Source organism: Neomonachus schauinslandi, chromosome 14 (assembly GCF_002201575.2).
Source record: "Neomonachus schauinslandi chromosome 14, ASM220157v2, whole genome shotgun sequence".
NCBI lineage: Eukaryota > Metazoa > Chordata > Mammalia > Carnivora > Phocidae > Neomonachus > Neomonachus schauinslandi.
In genome coordinates, this window is record NC_058416.1 from 46,771,601 (window position 1) to 46,794,636 (window position 23,036).

General features: G+C 40.9%; 1 protein-coding gene across 3 annotated transcripts in view; it reads left to right on the top strand.

Annotated features, from left to right (window-relative positions):
• The window catches only part of OSBPL1A (oxysterol binding protein like 1A), a 212,774-nt gene that overhangs the window by 118,180 nt on the left and 71,558 nt on the right, over positions 1-23,036 (top strand). For all 3 annotated transcript variants that reach the window (XM_021686066.2, XM_021686065.2, XM_021686064.2), the window contains one exon: positions 1,990-2,152. In XM_021686066.2, the coding sequence (XP_021541741.1) occupies positions 1,990-2,152 (163 nt within the window). The remainder of the gene's footprint in view (positions 1-1,989; positions 2,153-23,036) is intronic.

Here is a 23,036-nt window from a genome sequence, read left to right on the forward strand (position 1 = left end):
GTTGGGTATTCATCCTTTCTGATGGCTGAGTAATATTCCATTGTATATATGGACCACATCTTCTTTATCCATTCATCTGTTGAAGGGCATCTTGGCTCTTTCCACAGTTTGGCTATTGTGGACATTGCTGCTATGAACATTGGGGTGCATATGGCCCTTCTTTTCACTACATCTGTGTCTTTGGGGTAAATACCCAGTAGTGCAATCTATACCTTCAGTGCCATCCCAATCAAAATTCCAATGACATTTTTCAAAGTGCTGGAACAAACAATCCTAAAATTTGTATGGAACCATTCATTGCTATTCTTATTTCGTGATCACAGCTCTAATGATAATCTCATTGCTGTAATCATAAACACTAAGGTGCCTGAGGACTGGAACTATTCCCAAGATAATAAATGTTTTACTCTCTTTTATGAATGTAGCATTTTATTAAAGCTTTATTTTTAAGTTCTGTCCAGGACTCTCAGTGTTGAACCTGGTGTGCGGCTCTCAGCAACTCAGGGCCACAAAGGACTCTGGAGTCAGAACTACAGGGAGGAGAAGGTGCCAGGGAGTGTCAGGAGGTGAAAGGGTGAGATTCAGCAGAGAAACTAATTTAGAGAGCAGCTCAGTTCTGCAGCTTCCAGGACCTATCAGAACTTCCACCTGGAGGAGGTTGTGGAGTCCCCATATCCAGAGCTTTTCAAACTGTTGGAACAGTCCCCACTTCGGATGGAGGGGAGAGAAAGCCATAGTGCTCCTGATTGTACCAGTGTTAGCCAGCGCAGCTTTCTAAAACATCCGTTTCCTGTGTTGGGGTTATTTTTGAGAAAGAGTCTGCTTCGCTAAAGTTAAAAAAAAAAAAAAAAGTTGAAGACTACTGGTAGAGGATTCCACCTTTGTCTAATAATCTAATTTTTAGGTGAGGCAGCTAAAGAACGCGAGACTTCTGAGATTGCACAGTGGGTAATGGTAGATCTCTTTTCTGCAAGTTGAGGGAGATTACAGAAAAGTTGTGATTCCTAGAGTTCTTATCCCAAGACAGGTGAAACTGTCCGCACCAAATCTAGCACCTGCTATTTTGTAGGAGGGAGGGTCAGCTTACTTAAATTTCAGGAGGTGTTTGTTAACTGCAAAGTTTGAGATGCTCTTGAATTAGGTAGGATGAGTAGATCATTTCATTAAAAGATGAAAAATGAAACCAGTCTTTGCCTTGTTTATAATCTCTTTTTGTTGTTGTTGCTAGTGTACTAAATTCAAGGTAAAATATGGAACCGTAACCAAAATATGGAATTGAAAAAATTGAAGTCAAAATGTCATTGCCTGGCCTCTCGTTTCCTTTCACATATCAGCTATTTTGGAAGTAAACTAGAGGATTATATCTTAGGCTTCAAAAAAAATTTTTTTTTTAATAAGGGAGAGTGCGAGCAGGGTGGGCGGCACAGAGGGGGAGAGAGAATCTTGAGCAGACTCCCCGCTGAGTGCGAGCCCAACTCAGGGCTTGATCTCACCACCCTGAGATCATGACCTGAGCCAAAATCAGAAGAGTTGGATACTTAACCGACTGAGCCACCCAGGTGGCCCATTTATATCTTAACACTTTGATGTGGTACACATTTTAATACTCAGAATGGTTTTAATTATTTTGTTCAAAAACTAACAATCTCATGATTAATGTTGAGAGAGATACTCTGTTTTTAAAAAATTTTATCTGATTTCTGAATTGGCTCATGTTCTTATACTAGAATCTTAATCCTTTGAGCCAAATTTGCTAGTCTTAATCTGTTTTCATTAGCTAGGGCTGTTGTAAGAAAAGCCCCCACGGGAAGAACAGAATTGGCTTAGTAAGTGTGCTCATTCATACATGCGTGTATATAACACGACTGTTTTCATTTCTGATGTTGCGTTTGAACTGGATCAAAAGCAAATAAATTTTATATCCTTCATGCGTAAGTCTGTGGCTCCTGTCACTCTGAAGTCTTTTCTTGTATATCTGTTTTGTTCTAGGTGAGGAATTTTAAATTGGAGCAGGAGCAAGAAAAAAACAAAATTTTGTCAGAAGCACTGGAGACTCTGGCCACCGAGCATCATGAATTAGAACGGTCTCTGGCTGAAGGCTCACCGCCTCGCAGCATCCTCAGTGAGGACGAGTTCTATGATGCGCTATCAGGTAACTCTAGCATCCTGCCTTCTGTGTCGTTGGTGAATTGAATTGAAGCCCACCACCTAAATGTCTGCTGAGAGTAGATGTCACCTGCAGTGTCCTGGACCGAGCAGCTGAGAGGTAGCACTACTGCTCCCAAACGATCTGTCTTTCATGTTGTGTTCTTTTTTTTTTTCTTTTTTTTTAAAGATTTTATTTATTTATTTGAGACAGAGAGAATGAGAGACAGAGAGCACGAGAGGGAGGAAGGTCAGAGGGAGAAGCAGACTCCCTGCCGAGCAGGGAGCCCGATGTGGGACTCGATCCCGGGACTCCAGGACCATGACCTGAGCCGAAGGCAGTCGCCTAACCAACTGAGCCACCCAGGCGCCCTCATGTTGTGTTCTTGAGGCAGGAGCCTGAGAGTTGAAAATGGGTCTGCCTGCGTTGACGGTGTATGCTAGGCTAGAGAGGGAGTGCTGTTAAAACTCATGAATTTGATTTTTTGCCTTTATTCAGTGACCATTAAATACCTCCTAGTTCCGGGTGCTATTACATGTCTAAGGATAGAGAAAGGGACAGTTTCTGTCATCAGAGAGGGCTCTGTATCCTCAAAGGATACAGATGAGTAACATGTGGTTACAGTACAGTATGCTGAGTGCCAAAGTAGAGGTGAGACCATAGTATGGCAGAGAAAAGTGCTTAATTTTGCCTCAGAAACACATGCCAAAAAACTGACAAACTGATGAGCATGGACTTCATTGTCTAAATTGGAATCCTGCCTCTGCCATTAGCTGGCTGTGTGACCTTGGACAAGTTCTGTGACCTCTCAGGTTCCGTGTTGACACATACTTAAAATGGGGATAAGTATATCCATTTCAGCAGGCTGAGTCAGGATTAAATGAGTTCCTATGCCTTAAACTGTGTTTAGGACTGGGCCTGATGCGTACTAGGTGCTCCAAAAATAGACATATGTGGGGGAGCTAAATGACTTGGAAGGGGATGGCCCACTAAGTAGTTTTGACCTTTGAAAAATTTTACTTCAGAGTTTTTGAGGTAGGTGTGGGTGGGGGGAGTGGCTGGAGATGAGTGAGGCTGAGAACAACTCTCTTACGTGAGGAAATCAAGTTCTTACGGAATAGATGGATGTCCGCAATTACTGGTCTTGTAGAACTTGACCATGGAGGCAGGAGACCCCGGTGGATAGGGAGTGAAAGGATCACATTCAAAGTAGGAGATTAAAGGAAGCACAGTGAGAGGTAATAGAAATGAGAACTAAAGAAGATCGGGTTGAGGAAATTAAAACAGTGTGATCATCTAAGACAGGGAAAATGATTGTTTGGTGGGCTTTTGGAGAAGAGATTCATTACATGAGATAACCAGCTAATAGGACCTTTATTGTGGGAAGTATGATATAATCAAAAGATTGGGAAAAGTAATTTTAATAGCCAGATTTTGGAATAGAGAAAAGATTATACTGATGATGAGGTTGTCACTTAGATAAGGCATTTGTGAAAGAGTGACTCACTGGGAAGAGAAAGTGAAGCTAGGATTTGAAAGCAGTGGGATGATTGACAGGGCAAAGGAAGTATTTAACATGAGTGAGGGAGGTGGGAGGGGAGGGGGAATGACACTGGAGGCTGCAAACATGTTTTCACACCTACCCTGTGCCAAATCCAGGAGTGTTATCTTCTGTATTCCTTCCGTTTGGGGCATCCAAAAAGGAAGGTCACTAGAGGGATCATAGGATTAAATGCAAAGAGGTCTGAATATAAAAGAGCCCAGACACTTCAGCTCATCTTTTATGTTCTTTTTAAAAAAAAAAAACACAAATTTAATGTTCATTAAGAAAAATTGTTATAAATAATTCAATGTGAAAATAAGTGCATCACCCAGTGAAGTTTTCCATTCATCCCTTATCCTAATTATGCACTCTTCCTTGGAAGTTCTTAGTGACAGCTTGATTCATTCTCTTCCAGGCCTTTTTAAAGCAGTCTCCTGTATATGTGTACGTGTTTGTACAGCTTTGTTTTGTTGTGAGTCAGGAGTGGAAGTAGCTGTATGGTTGTTCTGGATCTGCATTTTCATGTAACAGCCTAACTTGGAAATCTTTCCCATCAGTAGTACAACTCTAACTCATTCTTTTTATTTATTTTATTTAAAAAACAAATTAAAAAAATTTTTTTTTACTTTATTATGTTAATTACCATACATTACATCATTAGTTTTTGATGTAGTGTTCCATGATTCATTGTTTGTGCTCAATCTTTTTAAAGGTTGTGTAAAAGTCCGGGATATGATTCACCACTGTTTTCTTGATCATTCTCTTCTTGATAGACATTTAGCAGCTACTATCATCTTTCTGCTTCTCAGTCATATTTTAGCACTCAAAACACTCTCCAAAATCATCTCCTTTGGGAGGAAAAGATAAAAAGAACTGTAGTCCCCAGGTGAGGACTGGCAAATACATCACAGCTCAAGTGCCAATTTAGATTGGTTTGCAGTACTTGCTGCTTTATGGTTTGCTGTGTTGAGAAGGATCCTGAGGCTGAGTGCAAGTGTCTAGGTCAATCAGCATGTTCTACCATGGTTGTAGAAATGAAGGAGAGGGACAGGTGCCATGCCTTTGCTCCTTCCTGCCCTGAATGACTCACCTAAGTTGTGTTGTATTTGCCTGCACAGAGTTCCCTTTCTGTGGCCACTCCTATTTCCTACTAGAAATCTTGAAAATCATTTGATGAAGTGTATAACTTCATTAAAGTTAAGAGTCCGATGCCCCGGGTTCAAGCCTTGGGCTGCTAATGACCTAGCCATATAATTCATTAAGATCATAAAAGCCATCATTTGGGAATGACTTCATCTTCTCACTACAATCTTTGCACATCAACCTCCCTTCCTGCTTCCTTCTTCCTTTCTGTCACAAAAGAAGAAATGTCCTTCCTTAGTGAAAGCCATCCCCTCCTCATTTGTTCATGTACCCATCTCCTTGTACCTTCTCAAGAACTTCTGTTTGGTTCTTGTTCTTCCACCTTCCCTTTCAATACCACATCATTTTAAATACTAACTTAAAATTCCTGTACTAGTTTCCTGTTGCTGCTGTAGCAAATTACCATGAATGTGCTTGAACAGTGCAGATTTGTTTTCTTACAGTCCTGGAGGTCAGAAGTCCTAAAGTCAAGGTCTTGGTTAGAGCTGTGTTTCTTCTGAAGGCTCTGGGAGAGAATCTATTTCCTTTCCTTTTTTAGTTTCTAGAGACTACCTGCATCTATTGACTTGAGTCCCCATCCTCCATCCTCAAAGCCGGCAGTGTGACATCTTCCAGGCTCGCTGTCTCTGACTCTGACTTTTCTCCCTCACTTTTTCTCAAGGACCTTAGGGATTACAGGGGGCCCACCCAGGTAATCCAGGGTAACCTCTGCATCGTAAGGTACTTAATTCAGTCACATCTGCAGAGTCCTCTTATCATGTCAGGTAATATATCCACAGGGTTCTGGAGGTTAGGACATGGACATGTTTGGGGGACCATTAGTCTGACCACCACAGTTCCCAAATTTACATCTCTAACCCTGACCTCTTGTTAGAGACTTACATACTCAGCTATCAGCTGGATAAATAAATGAATTTTTGATCTTTATCCTAGATCATCCTCCTCCTCTTCCTCCTGGAGTTCGCCTCATTTTAGTAAATGGCACCTCCTTCCTCTTCTAAAGCCAGAAACCTAGGAGCAGTTTGTGACGTTGATGTGCCACATCCGTGAAACCCAGCCCAAAGCTTGTCCATTCTATCTTAAAATCATACCTCAAAGCTATGTATGTTCTCTTACTATAGGGTTAAAAGGTAGGTGCCTGGGGCTGGAGGCTGTTGATAAATTATGGCTCTACCAATTCCTATATCCTTTGGAAAGTTAATTCACTTTTCTGTGCCTCATTTCTTCATCTGCAAATGGGTCATGAGCTTATAGTGATAAATATTTATACTTAAAACAGCATCTGGCACACTGAGCTCTCATTATCACGTGGGCCATACTCACTCATGTCCAACCTCTTAACTACCATGCTTCCAGCCTTGCCCTCCTGAAGTTCACTCTGTATACACCACCCACAGTGACACTTTGTAGACAGTCACCTCATTGCATTCCCCTGCCTAAAATCCTGCAGTGGCTTCTCATTGCACTGAGAATAAAAATCAGACTCTTTAACAGGCCTTCAAGGCTCTTGACATGATCCATGTTCTGTCTGTGTCCTCAAATCAGTCTTGTCCCCTTACTCCCTTCACTTACTGCATTAGCCACCTCAGCCTTCCTCCAGCCCTGAAGCATGATAGTGACAGCAGGCTACTAGATGTGGAGTTAAAGAAGACCAAGAAAACGTATGCAAACCTAGACTTCATTTACAGCTTATTTTTAATTTCTGACTCATAGAAAAGATAAACTCAAGCTAATATTTAAAAGATGTAAAAATACTTTTAAAGATTCTTCTCTTAAAATATTGGTAAATTATTTTGACTAAGTGTTTAATCTTCTTTTTTAAAGTTGCTTACAACTTCTGTTACTTCCTTTAAAATAACAGGATAATTTTGTTTAGACTTAAAGGCCATGTGACTTCCTGTTTTCCCTTAGCTACTTTTCTCTTATGTCCCTTTAGGTTTTTGCAGTTAAGCAGGATCAGTGAAAATCTAATACAGCGGGTGAGACAAAACCTTGATGCAAGCATACAGTATAGACTAATTTTTCCAGTGCTGTGGGATCACTTGATCATTTTTTTTTTTTTTTTTAAAGATTTATTTATTTTTTGAGAGAGCGAGAATGAGAGAGAGTACATGAGAGGGGGGAGGGTCAGAGGGAGAAGCAGGCTCCTCGCCGAGCAGGGAGCCCGATGCGGGACTCGATCCCGGGACTCCAGGATCATGACCTGAGCCGAAGGCAGTCGCTTAACTGACTGAGCCACCCAGGCGCCCCTCAGTTGATCATTTTTATATTATTTTTCAAGTATGCTCAGTGACTAAAGATTTCATAAAATTGCGTGAAGCAGATAGATTTCTTATTCACGATTTGGTTGAATTCTGTTGTGTAACATGATTTAAAAGGAGCAACATCTAATTTTGTGTGTGTGTATAAGTGTATGTATGTGTGTTTAAGAAAAGAAATGAAATGGTTATGTTGAGTGAAATTGCTGATCTTACTATAAAGTGACCACTTCCTGGTACATTGGGGGCTAAGCCAATCATGCACACTGAAGCAACAAGATACAAGGAGAAACTAAAGGAAAACTGGTTCTGTGGAAAAAACTGTTCTGCAAGCAAATGAAGTATAGAAATAATAGAAAGAACTGCTTAAGGGAAGAAGAGAGTGGGTCCTTCTTCATATTCCTATCCTTTCTGTTCCACTTTTACTGGATTGCTACCCTCTTCTCCTACCAGAGCTCTCAAATACCTCTAAATTACCTCCTCTCTGGAGTAGTCTTTACTGACTCCCCGTGGCAGAATTAACCAATTCTTCTTTTGTGCTCCCTCGTTGACACCTCTTCATGGTACTGTGCTGGTTACCCTATCTTCCTAAATCCCTGAGTTCCTCTCTAAATGTTGAACGCAGGGTTTTGAATAAATGCCACTGATATTCTGTCCTCCCTAAAAATATATTGGTATTCAGTGCAAACACAAGACAATCAGTAGTGCTTGCTGATCTCATACAGTGTGTGCGCTCCCTCCACTCTGGATTCCATGTAGGAAAAGGGTGGATGGCAGATGGGGAGTGACCGGGGTGAGGTGGTGCTAAAATACAAAATTTGTTCTTGAGGACTTTACAATCTGGTTGGGGCTATGAGACCTGCTCACAGAGAGTGGGGCACGGGGTGGGGGGAATGAAAAAGCTAAGGGGAGGGACAATTCAGGGTGCTTCGCTTGGTGAATCTCTGATAATCTTCTAAGGAATTATTTTTGAAACATTTGTTACCAGTTAAATAATTTTGTGGCTGTTATTGTTTAGAATTGCTCTGACAGAGATAGCAGTTTTCACCAAAATTCCTGCCTTTTGGATATTATAACTTCAAAATATATTGGTTTTCTTACTGTCTGTTCACTTTCCTTTTTAGAAGCATGTTGAGATCAGTTGCTCAAGAAAGGCTTTATTGCTAGGTTTTCCTCTTAATGCTATTTTTGTCAAAATGTGCATGAATAATGCATACAATCCAATAGTGTAGACTGGCCAAACCGATAGTTATGTCATGAAATTGAAGCCAGTTTTAGCATTTCTCAGCAGTTGCAAGGGTGGGTGCTCAGGTCTTTTTAAGTCAAAACTCTCAAAATGGAAAGTGGTAATATAACGATTTTGGTTTCTTCTGGAGGGGAGTAACACAGCACCAGTTAAGACCTAGGTCAAATGAAGTTTAACCCAGTAAGTACTAGAGGTCATAGTGGAGAACAAGTGATACCATCCGCACTGACATTTTACATCTAGAAGACACGGGATCTGATCACGGTGGTCACTGTTGTCTCCTTCTACAGTTTATTTTTGAAGTAGCTGCCCGTTTCTTATCTGGCCATGTTCTGTGTGTCCTTACTGTTGTCTGCACCTGTCTAGTGCCTGGCAATACCACCCACCTCTGTATTCCTAGCACTCACTTCTCTCTTATTCCCCCTCCCCTTTTTCTGAGAATTAGCCATACTTACTGCCTTGTTCTTGCTCTTTTTCTGGTTATGTAACATTTTGTGCATTCCTTCCTTATCTCCTCAGCAACACTACATTTCCCTTAAGGACAGAGACCTTGTCGTATTAACTTCTGTATTTTCTCTACTGCCCAGTACAAAACATATTAGTTGACGTGATAGACAGCAAATTGAGTACCACAGAATATGGCTGTTATTTAACACCTTCCATTTGTAACATGAAGAAATATTCTGGAGAAAATCCGATGAGTGGCAGGGGCTCTTCATCTAGTTTTGTGTTTGTAGCATTAAACAACTATCCAGCAGCTTACTTACATTGTCTATGTGTTGTCGATAAACACTGCTGAATGTAATTTATCCTTTTGGTTTTGGCTTGACCTCTGGGCCCATCTTCCTTTTCTGAAATGTTGTTGTTGACTAAATTGATGTCTCCATTAAATATTTATTGTAAGCCACATGCATTTTGTACTGTCCTTAGCATTGAGAGGATTGCATTAAGCAGACACAACTATGGAGTGCTCACTGTGTGCCACGTGCTTTGTTAGGCCCAGCGATACCAAGATAGGTAAGACCCGGTGCCTCAATCTGGGGAGTTCACAGTCAGTCCAGGCCAACAGATGAACGCATGGAGAGATAGTGTTGGTGTAATGTATAAAGGATCTGGCCTTCCAGCCCACCCCAGCTGCTTGCTCCGACTCGGGACCTTCAAGTTTGCCTTTCTCAGGAACTGCGTCAATACCATCCTGTTTTGTACGGCCCACAGTTTGACACCTGTCTCCCATCTTTGGACCCACTCTCTCAGAAACCTTGATCCCAACATTGTTTTGACTGCACCACATCATGTCCATTTTTTTAAAAAAGATTTGACTTATTTGAGAGAGAGAGAGCACGCGCACGAGCAGGGAGGGAGGGAGAGGGAGAAGCAGACTCCCCTGCTAAGCAGGGAGCCCGATGTAGGGCTCGATCTTAGGACCCTGGGATCATGACCTGAGCTGAAGGCAGACGCTTAACTGACTGAGCCACCCGGGCACCCCACATCATCTCCATCTTTACACCACCGTTCACTCCACGTGTGCCCTCATGTCCCTCCTTTGAGGCCTAGCTTGCTTGGGGCAACATGGGATCAGTTCCTGCCTTTCTCTGCCTGCGTTGTCCTCAGCTGGCAGAATGCTGTACCATCCCTCTCCCCCTTCTAGCCCCAGTCCTCAAGGGACTAGGTGAGGCTGGAGACCTATCCAGGGCCACACCAGCAGGTCTGGCTGTAAGCCCATGGCCGCTAAAGTCCACGTTGTGCCCTGTGGTGGTCCAGCAGTCCTACTCCATGTCTGTGTCCATTGCTTTCACATACTGCTTTCATGCTTATGTCACTTACAACTTCTCATACCTTCTTCTCCATCCTGTGCTATCTGAGGCCATTGTTTGTCACCGAGAAACTCCTCATGATTGCACTGTCGAAACCATCACACACTTGGCTGTGTCCATATGTATGCATGTTCTGCCTTCTCTGCTTTGCATTGATGTTATGTCCCTAACTGAAATGACCTCCTCCATTTGTGCCTGGGTCCCCCCCCACTGGACCTATAGAAGGACATCTCTGCAGCTCCTCTTTCCCAGGTAATCAGTTATTCCTTGTTCCCATCAGCTGTCTTATCTTTATAATGCTAAATCTTATAAAAATACCTTTGGGGCACCTGGGTGGCTCAGTTGGTGAAGCGTCTGCCTTCAGCTCAGGTCATGATCCCAGGGTCCTGAGATCGAGTCCTGCTTGGGGCTCCCTGCTCAGCAGGGAGTCAGCTTCTCCCTCTCCTCCCCTCTCCCACTCTATCTCTGTCACTATCTCTGTCTCTCTCTCTCAAATAAATAAGTGAAATTAAAAAAAAATACCTTTGATCCCACATTGCTGTCCTTTCTTACCATATGTCTTGAACACCCCCCCTTTATGTTTGTTCCCACCATTGCCCACAGTGCTCTTGAGCAGTTCACCACTGCACTGCACTCAGCTGTCTAATTCAGTGGCTCTTTCTCAGTTCTCCTCTTTCTTGACCTCTCACCAGCACTTAAAGTTGTTGATTACACTCCTTCTTAGAACATTTTCTTTATTTAGCTTCCAAAATATCACATTTGATTGTCTTTCTCAGTTTCCTTTGCCAGTCCTTTTGCATCATTCCAACTTCTGATATTAGAGTATCGCAGGGGGCAGGCAGGGAACCTCTTTTCTGTCCACACTTATCTCTAGGTCCTTTGTACTCCAAGTGTGGTCTGAGGGTTAGCATCAGCATCACCTGAGAGCTTGTTGGAAATGTAGAACCTAAGGCCTCAGTACAGACCTAGTGAATAAAAATCTGCATGTTTTCCAAATCTAGGTGATTCATACAGACATTAAAGCTTGAGCAACATTGCCTTAAGTGGCCTCATGGTAATCCTGTGCCTTTAAATATTGTTTGTATTCTGATAAATCCATGATTTTGTATCTCCAGCTTTTGTCTACCCCCTGAATTTCAGACTCATGTCTCTCTATCTACTTGGCATATTCACTTTAATGTCTAAGATAGCTCCTGCATGTCTTAAAATGTCCTGCAGAGAACTCTTGCTTTCTACTCAAAGCCTGCCCCTTTTGCAGTCTTCTGCATTTTGATAGATGGAAGATCTGTCTTTCCAGGGGCTTTGGCCAAGGCTGGCAACCTTTGACTTTTCCATCACAGACGGTTTTCTTTTTGTGCATTACATCCATCTTCAGTCCACCAATGAGTTCTATTAGATGTACCTTCAAAACGCATCAGGGGGCACCTGGGTGGCGCAGTTGGTGAAGCGTCCGACTCTTGGTTTTGGCTCAGGTATGATGTCAGGGTTGTGGGATTGAGACCCGTATCGGGCTCTGTGCTGAGTGTGGATTCTCTCTCTCCCTCTCCCTCTGCCCTTCCTGCTCCCCTCCTGGCCCGTGCTCTCCCTTTAAAAAAAAAAAAAAAAGTCAGAATCTGACCACTTGCCATATGAGACTCTTATCACCCAGATCTGCACCCCCACCATCTCTCGCATGGGTTGTCACAGTGGTTTTCTGACTGCTCTCTCTGCCTGCAGCCTTATCTCCAGAAGTGTTCTTAACCCAACATTCACAGCCATCATTCTGAAACATGAATCTGTTCACGTCAGTTCTCTGCACAGAACCCTCCAATGGCTTTGCTTCTTGGCTGGAATAAAAGCCAAAGCCCAACGTGATCTGGCCCTCGGCCACCATTCCGAAGTCTGCCCCTGTCCTCCTCACTTCTGTCCCTCTGACCTCAGTGCTGGTTCTTCAACTTGCCAAGCATGTTCTCCCTTAGGCCTTTTCTTTTTTAGATTCAAGTTAGTTAACATATAGTGTAGTATTGGTTTCAGTAGAGTTTAGTGATTTTTCACTTATAACACCCAGTGCTCATCACAAGTGCCCTCCTTAATGCCCATCGCCCATCACCCATCTAGCCCATCCCCTCCCCTTCCCTCCAGCAACCCTCAGTTTGTTCTCATCTTTAAGAGTCTCTTATGGTTTGCCTCCCTTTCTGCTTTTATTTTTCCCTCCCTTACCCCTGTGTTCATCTGTTTTATTTCTTAAATTCCACATGAGTGAAATTATATGGTATTTGTCTTTCTCTGACTGACTTATTTCACTTAGCGTAATACCCTCTAGTTCTATCCACATCGTTGCAAATGGCAAGATTTCATTCTTTTAATGGCTGAGTAATATTCCTGTGTGTGTGTGTGCGTGTGCGTGTGTGTATCACATCTTCTTTATCCATTCATCTGTCGATAGACATCTGGGCTCTTTCCATAGTTAGGCTGTTGTGGACATTGGGGTGCATGTGCCCCTTTGAATCACTGTTTATATCCTTTGGATAAATACCTAATAGTGCAATTGCTGGGTCATAGGGTAGCTCCACTTTTAGCTTTTTGAGGAACCTCCATTCTGTTTTCCAGAGTGGTTGCACCAGTTTGCATTCCCACCAACAGTATAAGAGGGGTCCCCTTTCTCCACATCCTTGCCAACATTTGTTGTTTCCTGAGTTGTTAATTTTAGCCATTCTGACCGGTGTGAGATGATATCTTATTGTGGTTTTGATTTGTAGTTCCCTGATGCTGAGGGATGTTGAACATTTTTTCATGTGTCTGATAGCCATTTGTATATCTTTGGAAAAGTGTCTATTCATGTCTTCTGCCCATTTCTTAACTGGATTATTTATTTTTTGGGTGTTAAGTTTGATAAGTTCTTTATAGATTCTGGATACTAGCCCTTTATCTGATACGTCATTTGCAAATATCTTCTCTCATTCCGTTGGTTGCCTTTTAGTTGTGTTCATTGTTTCCTTCTTTGTGCAAAAGCTTTTTATTTTGATGAGGTCCCAGTAGTTCATTTTTGCTTTTGTTTCCCTTGCCTGCAGAGACAGGTCTTATAAGAAGTTGCTGTGGCCTAGGTCAAAGAGGTTGCTGCCTGTTTTCTCCTCTAGGATTTTGTTAGTTTGCTGTCTCATATTTAGGTCTTTAATCCATTTAGAATTTATTTTTTGTATGGTGTAAGAAAGTGGTCCAGTTTCGTTCTTCTGCATGTGGCTGTCCAGTTTTCTCAACACCATTTGTTGAAGAAACGATCTTTTTTCCATTGGGTATTCTTTCCTGCTTTGTCAAAGATGAGTTGACCATCGAGTTGAGGGTCCATTTCTGGGCTCTCTGTTCTGTTCCATTGATCTGTTGTCTGTGTTTGTGCCAGTACCATACTGTCTTGATGATGACAGCTTTGTAATTCATCTTGAAGTCCGAAATAGTGATTCCTACAGCTTTGGTTTTCTTTTTCAACATTACTTTGACTATTCAGGGTCTTTTCTGGTTCCATACAAATTTCAGGATTGTTCGTTCCAGCTTTGTGAAAAATGCTGATGGTATTTTGATGGGGACTGCATTGAATGTGTAGTAGATTGCTTTGGGTAGCATAGACATTTTAACTGTTTTTCCAATCCATGGGCATGGAATGTTTTTCCATTTCTTTGTGTCTTCTTCAATTTCTTTCATAAGTGCTCTATAGTTTTCAGCATACAGATCTTTTACCCCTTTGGTTAGCTTTATTCCTTGGTGTCTTATGGTTTTAGGTGCAGTTGTAAATGGCATTGATTCCTTGATTTCTCTTTCTGCTGCTTCATTATTGGTATATAGAAATGCAACAGATTTCTGTACATTGATTTTATATCCTGTGACTTTGCTGAATTCATGAATCAGTTCTACCAATTTTTTGACAGTCTTTTGGGTTTTCTACACAGAGTATCGTGTCATCTGCGCATAGTCAAAGTTTGACTTCTTCCTTGCCAATTTGGATGCCTTTTATTTCTTTTTGTTGTCTGATTGCTGAGGGTAGGACTTCCGGTACTATGTTGAACAACAGTGGTGAGAGTGGACATCTGTGTCGTGTTTATGACCATAGAGGAAAAGCTGTCAGTTTTTCCCCATTGAGGATGATATTAGCTATAGGTCTTTTGTATATGGCCTTTATGATGTCGAGGTATGCTCCTCCTACCCCTGCTTTCTTGAGGGTTTTTATCAAGAAAGGATGCTGTATTTTATCACATGCTTTATCTGCATCTATTGAGAGGATCCTCTTGTATGGTTCTTAGCCTTTCTTTTATTAATTTGATGTATCATATTGGTTGTTTTGCAGAAATTGAACCACCCCTGAAGCCCAGGAATAAATTCTACTTGATCATGGTGAATAATCCTTTTAATGTACTGTTAAATTTGATTAGCTGGTATCTTGTTGAGAATTTTTGCATCCATGTTTATCGGGGATATTGGTCTGTAATTCTCCTTTTTAGTGGGGTCTTTGGTTTTGGAATCAAGGTAATGCTGGCCTCATGGAATGAGTTTGGAAGTTATCCTTCCATTTCTGTTTTTTTGGAACAGTTTCGGAAGAATAGGTATTAATTCTTCTTGAAATGTTTGGTAAAATTCCCCTGGGAAGCCATCTGGCCCTGGACTCTTGTTTGTTGAGAGATTTTTGATAATTGATTTAATTTCTTTGCTGGTTATGGGTCTGCCCAAATTTTCTATTTCTTCCCGTTTCAGTTTTGGTAGTTTATATGTTTCTAGGAATTTATCCATTTCTTGCAGATTGCCCAATTTGTTGGCATATAATTGCTCATAATATTCTCTCATAATTGTTTGTATTTCTCCAGTGTTGGTTGTGATTGGTCCTCTTTCATTTATGATTTTATTTATTTGAGTCCTTTCTCTTTTTGATAAGTCTGGCTAGGGGTTTATCAGTCTTATTCTTTCACAGAACCAACTCCTAGTTTCATTGATCTGTTCTACTATTTTTTTTAATTTCTGTATCACTTATTTCTGCTCTGATCTTAATTATTTCCCTTCTTCTGCTGGTTTTAGGCTTTATTTGCTGTTCTTTTTCCAGCTCCTTTAGGTGTAAGGTTAGGTTGTGTATTTGAGACTTCTTGCTCCTTGAGGAAGGCTTGTATTGCTATGTACTTCCCTCTTGTGACCGCCTTTGCTGCATCCCATAGGCTTTAGACTGTCGTGTTTTCATTTTCATTTGCTTCCATGTATTTTTTAAATTTCTCTTTTAATTTCCTGGTTAACCCATTCCATTATTTAGTAGGACATTCTTTAACCTCCCTGTATTTGCAGTCTTTCCAAATTTTTTCTTATGATTGACTTCAAGTTTCATAGCGTCGTGGTCTGAAAATATGCATGGTATGATCTCAGTCTTTTTGTACTGGTTAGACCTTTGCTTTTCATTATTTCCTCTGCCTGGAACTCTTATTCCAGATATCTACAGTACTTGCTCCCTCACTTCATTGTTCTGCTCAGAAGGACCTTCATTGTATCAGTTTTTTTTGCCCGTAAAAAAAAAAAAAAGCACCTTTCACATAATATTCATTTGTTTGTTGATCTCCTACAGTTAGAATGCAGGCTCCTCAGTGAGGGTGGGATTTTATTTAGTTCACTGATATATTCCCAGCCTCCAGGATAGTGCTTAACAAAGAAAGGGGTGCTCGATAAATATTTGTTGAACAAGTTAATGAGTACTACCAAATGGTATGTCAGGAGGGTTACAGAAATTAAGAGAGGCTGCTAACTGCTTGAGAATGTTGGACAAAGCATTACATTTGAGGAGTGTTTTGAAGAGTCAGTAAGGAGTTCTCCAGACAGATGTGACAGGGTAGAATATTCTTTGTGTAAGAGGACAGCACATGCGAAGATAAAGAAAAATTGTTTTCAGAAACCTCATGAAATGTGGTGTGGCCAAAGCAAGGGTGAGTGTTCAGGGTGCTGAGAAGTAGTGATGAGATGAAGCCAAGAAGGTAATTTAGGACCAGGTGGTAATGAGTCTTATGATAAGTTTGTGCTGAAGAATTTGAATTTTAGCATATAGGTGGTGGGAAGCCAACAGACATAATTATTAGAGGGGCATTGGATTAGTGTTTTATAAAGATTCATATATTTTTTTAAGTAAACGTTGTAGAATTCTTATGATTATATTATACTAAGAATTGGGAATTCAAAGAAAATAAGATGTGGTCCCTACTCAGGAGTTCACATTCTAGTAGAGTGTGTTGTAAGAGTAAAGATTGATTCAGGATTCTAGTGTCCTAGATGAGAGATGACAAGTTTGAATAAAAGCAATTTAAGTGAGAATGGAAGGTTTCAGTTCTCTCCCTTTATTGCTTTAGTGAACACATATCCTTCTGACCTTTGCTCAGGGGTCAGGGGCTTCCTCAGGGAAGCCTGGTGGACTTTGTTGACTTGATCACATCCCCACTTGCAGGCTCCCTGCACCATTTTCCCATAGTTGAAATTCTGTACAATTATTTGGTTTTTGTCAGCCCTGCCCATCCACCAGATAGTACGTTCCATGAGGAATTCTGCATGCCTGGCAGCTAGTATCGAGTCTGGCATGCATTAGGAGTTCATATATTTGAATGAAATTTGGGGATATATTTTTAAGGCTGAAATGACTGCACTTGAAGACTAGTTGGTTGTGGAGGATAATGACATATTTAGGATCCCCATCTCTTTGGCACCGTGTTCTGCCCCCTTCTACATTCCTCGTCTTTGTGAACAGTAACAGCATCTTCCCACTGTGAAAATGACAGATGTGGAAGTCATCTTTTTCCCTTTGGCCTGTCCCTCCCCCTGTCCTCCCTGACAGTGCCTTAGTTCACCTCCCCCTCCCTTGGGCCCCAGAGACCAGGATGGTACTCATCTAACAGGTTTGGCTGCTTCTAGTCTTTGTCCCCACCAGCCATCATGTTGTCAGGTGTGGGAGGCTGAAAAATGGCCCCTCCCATGAAAAGGTTCACCTTCTAATCCTGGAAACCTGTAAACTTTTTTTGGAAAAAAAGATCTTGGTCGATGTGATTAAGGATTTTGAGATGAGGAGATGATCATAGATGATCTATCTGGGTGGGACCTGAATGTCAGCAGGATACTTCTGCGGTAGAGTGATGTGGCCACAGGCCCAGGAGTGCAGGCCTCCCCCAGAGCTGGAAGTCACAGGGAATTTATTCTCCCCTAGTGCCCCCAGACGGACGGTGGTCCTGCCAGCACTGTGCCTTTGGTCCAGTGAAGGTGAGTTTGGATTTCTGGTCTCCAAAATTATGAAGGACTAAATTTTTATTGTTTTAAGCCACCAAGTTTGTGGTAATTGTTAGCGTGGCCAGGGGACGCTGATAGAGCAGAGCTATCTATAAAGTCTAAAACTGATCTCATCACTCCCTAGAAAAACATGCCGATGACTACAGGTTAAGTCCAAACTCTGATCTGATTCACTTTAAAGCTTCAGCTCTGATGACCACATCTTTCCCCTCCAGCCACCTTTCTCTCTAGCTCTGCCGGATATTCTTGGACACACACTTGTTCTTTCAGGCTTGAGGGCTGTTTGCTATTCCCTTCGTACCTATTATTCTCTTTTTCTGAGTTAAACTGGTCTTCATCATTGCAGCTCACATGTCCTATTTGCTTGGAAATATACCCTGGTTCCCTTACAGTTGACTTCTTCAACTGTTCCCACAAACGCTCTGTATAAGCATATGTTTACTTATGTGTCTTACTTATTGAACTTTGAGTACCTGGAGGGAGCCAGTCTTGTCTCCTTAATCTTCCTGCACTAATTTAGCAGCTAGCTCTTTACCTGGTGTGTGGTAGATACTTGGTAAATATTGATTTATTAAGTTGAAGTAACAAAATATTTTGTTTTATAACTATGGATTATTCTATAACGAGCCTTAGTTCTAGAATTATTTTCTTTGGAAAGTGAATGCATATGTGACCTTCTCAAAAATAATTTTAAGGATGTCTGCAAGACAAACTGGGAAGCTCTGTATTTAATCATCCAGAGTAGATACATGTAAGATTCCCAGTAGTTCACACTCTGTGGTTTGTGGAATTCTTCATCTTCAATTACGTGTGCAGATTTTGCAAGTTGTGGAAAACAGGAGTAGATTTAGTTCCTTGGGGACAAGCCAATATTTTTAAGAAACTCTGTCATAAGCAACATTGTACCATTTGACTGATTTTGACCTTGGACATCATTCAGGGAGGATATGTCTAGAATGTCTGTCACTCTTGAAGCTTGCTGCCAAGGTTCTGTTTCAAGCTTTTGTCACTTCCTTAGTAAATTATTGTAGTAGCCTCTTGGCAGCCCTTTCTGGACTCATTCTGACTTTCAGTTTATAATTTATTTTAAATGTGGTTGGTTTTTATTTATTTCTTTGTGTTCTTTGTATTTACTATGTTATTTTTGAATTTACACAATTGTACCTTAAAGTGAAATTAAAATTTGGCATGGGTATTTTAAGCTTGGGTTACCTTGGGTTACTTTGGACATTTTTAGAATGTGCCTAGTATGTGGGAAGCCAACAATAAAAGTATCAAATTGAATATGTGTATCTCCTGACCATTTCCTGTTACCTTAAGTAACAGGGGAAAGGTTATTTGGACCTTATCCACAGTTCTTCCACATCTTGCTCCTTTGTACTATTTGTTCTCAAGCTTGTTTTCAAAGGTCATATAAAAAAAAAGTTGATCAGGATAACATAAGAATTGTTGGCATGTTTACATTGTAAACCTCATGACCTCTTCTTTCAGCCTTTTAATAGGAAAAACTCAAAAAAGTAGGGTAGAGTTAATGATCCTCTTAATTCTGAAGTTTTTTAAAAACTACTTTATTGAGGTATGATTGACATACAAAAAGCTGTACATATTTAATGTATAAAATGTGATGAGGAATGTTTTAAAGTCACATTAACCCAGTCACAGCCAATGGTTTCCATGCTATTTGGATGAGAAAGAAGAGATTGTAAAGTGAAAGGAGATTGTGTTCAAAATAATTCTGAGTCCTAATGTGGACAGAACTTTGAAGATCTAGGCCTTCAGAGATTTGTCACATTAAAACAGACTTTCTATTAATATTGCTGTTTTCCTTGAGAAAATAATCAGGTGGAGTTTCTACTTTAAATGCTTGTCTGTAGGCTAAGGAATTTATCTTTGAAAATATAGTCTTTGTCTTCAAAGTATTATTCTGACAGTTTGTCTATAAGATGTAATTATCAATTAAGCCACCGTCCTTTTGTAACGAGGTGGGGAATAAGCAAAAAGCCACAAATAAGGCCACACGAGGTTTTCCCTTTCTCATCATTACTGGATGTTATACCAATTTCCCTAGTTGCCCATCAGAAGTTCAGTAAATAACATAGGGCGGTTGCATAAATTCCCTTACCCGGTTTCTCAGAGGGTGATGAAGTATCCTGAAAATTTGGGGCGACTTTACTTATTATAGAAACACATACGTTTGTAAGGGAAAATGCCTTAGGAAATAGAATGGTGAAGGGCTAACTCTGCCTGAAATCTAGCTACGTGTATCACTCAGATACATACCTTTTGCTGCGTTTGGAAATATATCTGTAGAAAAATCAAGCTGTCTTGCTTTTGTGTGGTGTTGTTTTTCAGTGGCATTGATGTGAGAGATAACAGGACCAGAATAGATTTCATGTACATCAGCAGGATAGATCTTTGGCTTGACAGGTTTTTGTGTGTTTATTTGTTAGGGTTTTGTTTCATTTTTGTTTTTATTGTGGCAGTGTGTACATAACATCAAACTTGCCATTTTTAAGTTCGGTGGCATTGAGTATGTTCACATTGTTGTGCCACCATGACCGCCTCCCATCTCCAGAGTTCTTTCATCATCCCAGACTGAAACTGAAACTCCCAACTCCATACACAGTAAAGACTGACTCCCTGTCTCCTGCCTTGTGTGTTTCTTTTTAAAAGCACGAGTATCGTGGCCTTAAACTATTATAAGAGAGCTCTGTAACCACCACAGTGCAGGCATTAAGCACTCTCTCCAAGTGCTTTATGCTTTCCACCAAGACATTACTATATTGCCCATTAACATTGGATGATAGATAAGGTCTGGTTTATTTGGTATTTATATGTCTGGGCAAAACTGAAAACCTGAAGTTTTAAGATTGAGATTTAAGATCTCAGAAGTGCTTAGATCCCTCACTGATATGTTGGTACAGGGAGATTTGAAAATTACTTCTGTGGGCAGGCTTTACCTTGCTCAGTAACCTCCACAGTGGCTATGACCTTTTAGGTATTTATAGCTAAACATGTTTGAATTTAAATATATCTAGAGCTGTGGATCTCCATATGCAGTGATGCTCTGCTGAAGACAGATTAGTGTGACTAATGCTATGAAGGCAGAGTCTGTTAAGAATGACCTCCTTTTGCCAATAAAGTCAGTCCAGACACTGTATATATTAGACATCTCTCTGTTGATGAGTTGTTCTTAAGCAGCTGGTTAGTTTCTATCTCAAGAGCACCGTAAATCATGTTGATCATGTTTCCTGCTCTACCTTTGAAGTTGGAGTACTCGGAGACAAGTCTGTGATTGACACCTAGCAGGTATCCAGAACCTCCTGGCATGCATTGGGATGCTACCTCCTTCCTTGCTTTATTTTATACTCTTGTTGTCCCACTGCCTGCCTTGCTTTTTATTTATCTTAGCTTCACACAGTCCTTTCTAGACACCTTGTCCTTTGCTCTGTAAAACTGCTGATCCCTCTATGTGGCCTACTGTCCCCATTCAGACTTCTTTTATTGTACCTAGAAAAATTTACTGAACTCAAGTGTTCACAAAACAGTACACCTCTGCTAGACCCTAGGCAGGGACCAGATCTTACTGTTCTTCGACACCGCGGTGCCTGCTCTTGTTAAGGGAAGGGGAGGAATGAATGAAGCAGTGTCAGATACTGTGGATGAGTCAGTGATTCTTTAAGAATTGGAAAATGACCATTGGACTTTGCAATATTCAGGTGATTGGTGACCTTTGTTAGAGCCCTCCAGGGGAAGGGTGGGGATAGTCTGTTCCTATCAGAGGGAAGGTGGTTGGGAGGAAGGATTGGGGGAGGGGAGAGGTGGAACAACTGGGAGAAAGGGGGTAGAAGAAAGGCAGACTAGGAGGAGGCAGAGGGGGGGGTCAAGTTGTACCACCAGCCATGGAGGACCAGGGTCTGTCCTGCCATCTGATGGTGTATCTCTGGGTGTAAGCTTGGCGTTCAGTAGTATGGATGAAGGTAGTAGGTCTTCAGCTTACGTTTACTAAGCTCAAGTATTGTTTTGGAAAAAGTCTCTTTGCTTCATAGGAGCTCTTAACTGCCTTACCTCTCGTTTGGTGTTTACTGTGTATCTGCTTTTTGTTAATTTTCTTTTTAGGTGAACATATGTCTTATGATTTTTAGCTCTCGAATAGCAAACACATTGTCCTGTGCATAGTGCTGTTCAATAAATGCCTGAGGTTTTTTGCTTCAGTGCTTTTTGGTTTTCATGACATCTAAATTATAAAGTATTGATGCATCTTAAATAATACTAACGAATATGGACAAAACTATTTTGACTCTTCAAATTCTTAATTTTTTACATATGAAACAAATTTGAAAATGTAGATGTGAAAAATCCACCCCCAACCCAAGACCACTGTTGTCATCTTTCGTACAGGATTTGCTCAGGCAGCTTCCACTGAAAGATGCTCTTCCCTCCACCTTCTTTTTGTGAAGATTCACCTGAGGTACCACCTCTCCCACGTAGTCCTTCCTGATACCCATCTACTTAGCCCAGAAAATTGACTGATCCCCTTACTTCACTGTGCCCTCGACAGACTTTTGTTGTTCTACTGTTCTCATCTGTATGTACTTCTGAACCAGCCTGGTCTCTCTTTAAAAAAGAGTAAAGTTGTTTTTTTTTGCTCTGTGTTTTAGAGTTGCAAAATGGTATCCTGATTATTTTTGTCTTAGCATTTTGTTAAAAGCATTTTTCGGTTTTATTAAGTTGTTTTTGTAAATGCAGTTTTAACAACTAATTTCATCTAATGGGCAGCTGTCCTTTGTTAGTGGCTATTCAGGTTGTCTTTAATTTTTTTCAATGAAAGATTGTGACTGCCTGCTAAAATTGACAATGAAAAATAAATCTCTTTAAATTTATGTTTAAAATATCTATTTCTTTGTTAATAGGGTGTATGACTGAGCAAAGGTATATTTTTAGAAATTCCAGTAAAATTATATTTACAGAAAATAAAAATAACTTCACTGGCATTGAAAGACTTTCTCCAAGTAACTTAACACCATTCAGAGGGTCCAGAGTTCAGAGCTCAAGATGTGTTGTCCAACCTACAATCGTATTGGTCCAACAGTTGTTACTGTGGTGTTCCCTGACTTGCAGTGATTCATCTTAGGATTTTCTTTCTGACTTTATGGTGATGTGAGAGCGATATGCATCAGTAAAAAGCATACTTCGAATTTTGAATTTGGATCTTTTCCAGAGCTAGTGCTAGGTAAGGGCAGTGAGCTGCGGCTCCCAGTCAGCCACGCGGTCACGAGGGTGAACAACCGATCGGCTGGCAAGCATTCTCTACCCAGACAACCGTTCTGTTTTTCAGTATAGCATTCAGTAAATTACATGAGATATTCCACACTTTATTATAAAATAGGCTTTGTGTCAGCTGATTTTGCCCTATTGTCGGCTAATGTAAATGACTGAGCACATTTAAGGTAGGCTAGGCTAGGCTGTGATGTTGGGTAGGTTGGGTGTTTGAAATGCATTTTTGACTTAATATTTTAAACTGACAATGAGTTAATTGGGACGTAACCCCATTGTAAGTCAAGGAAGATCTGTAATCAACCTCATGTGATAAAAATAAGGTTCCTTGATGTTGGCTAAG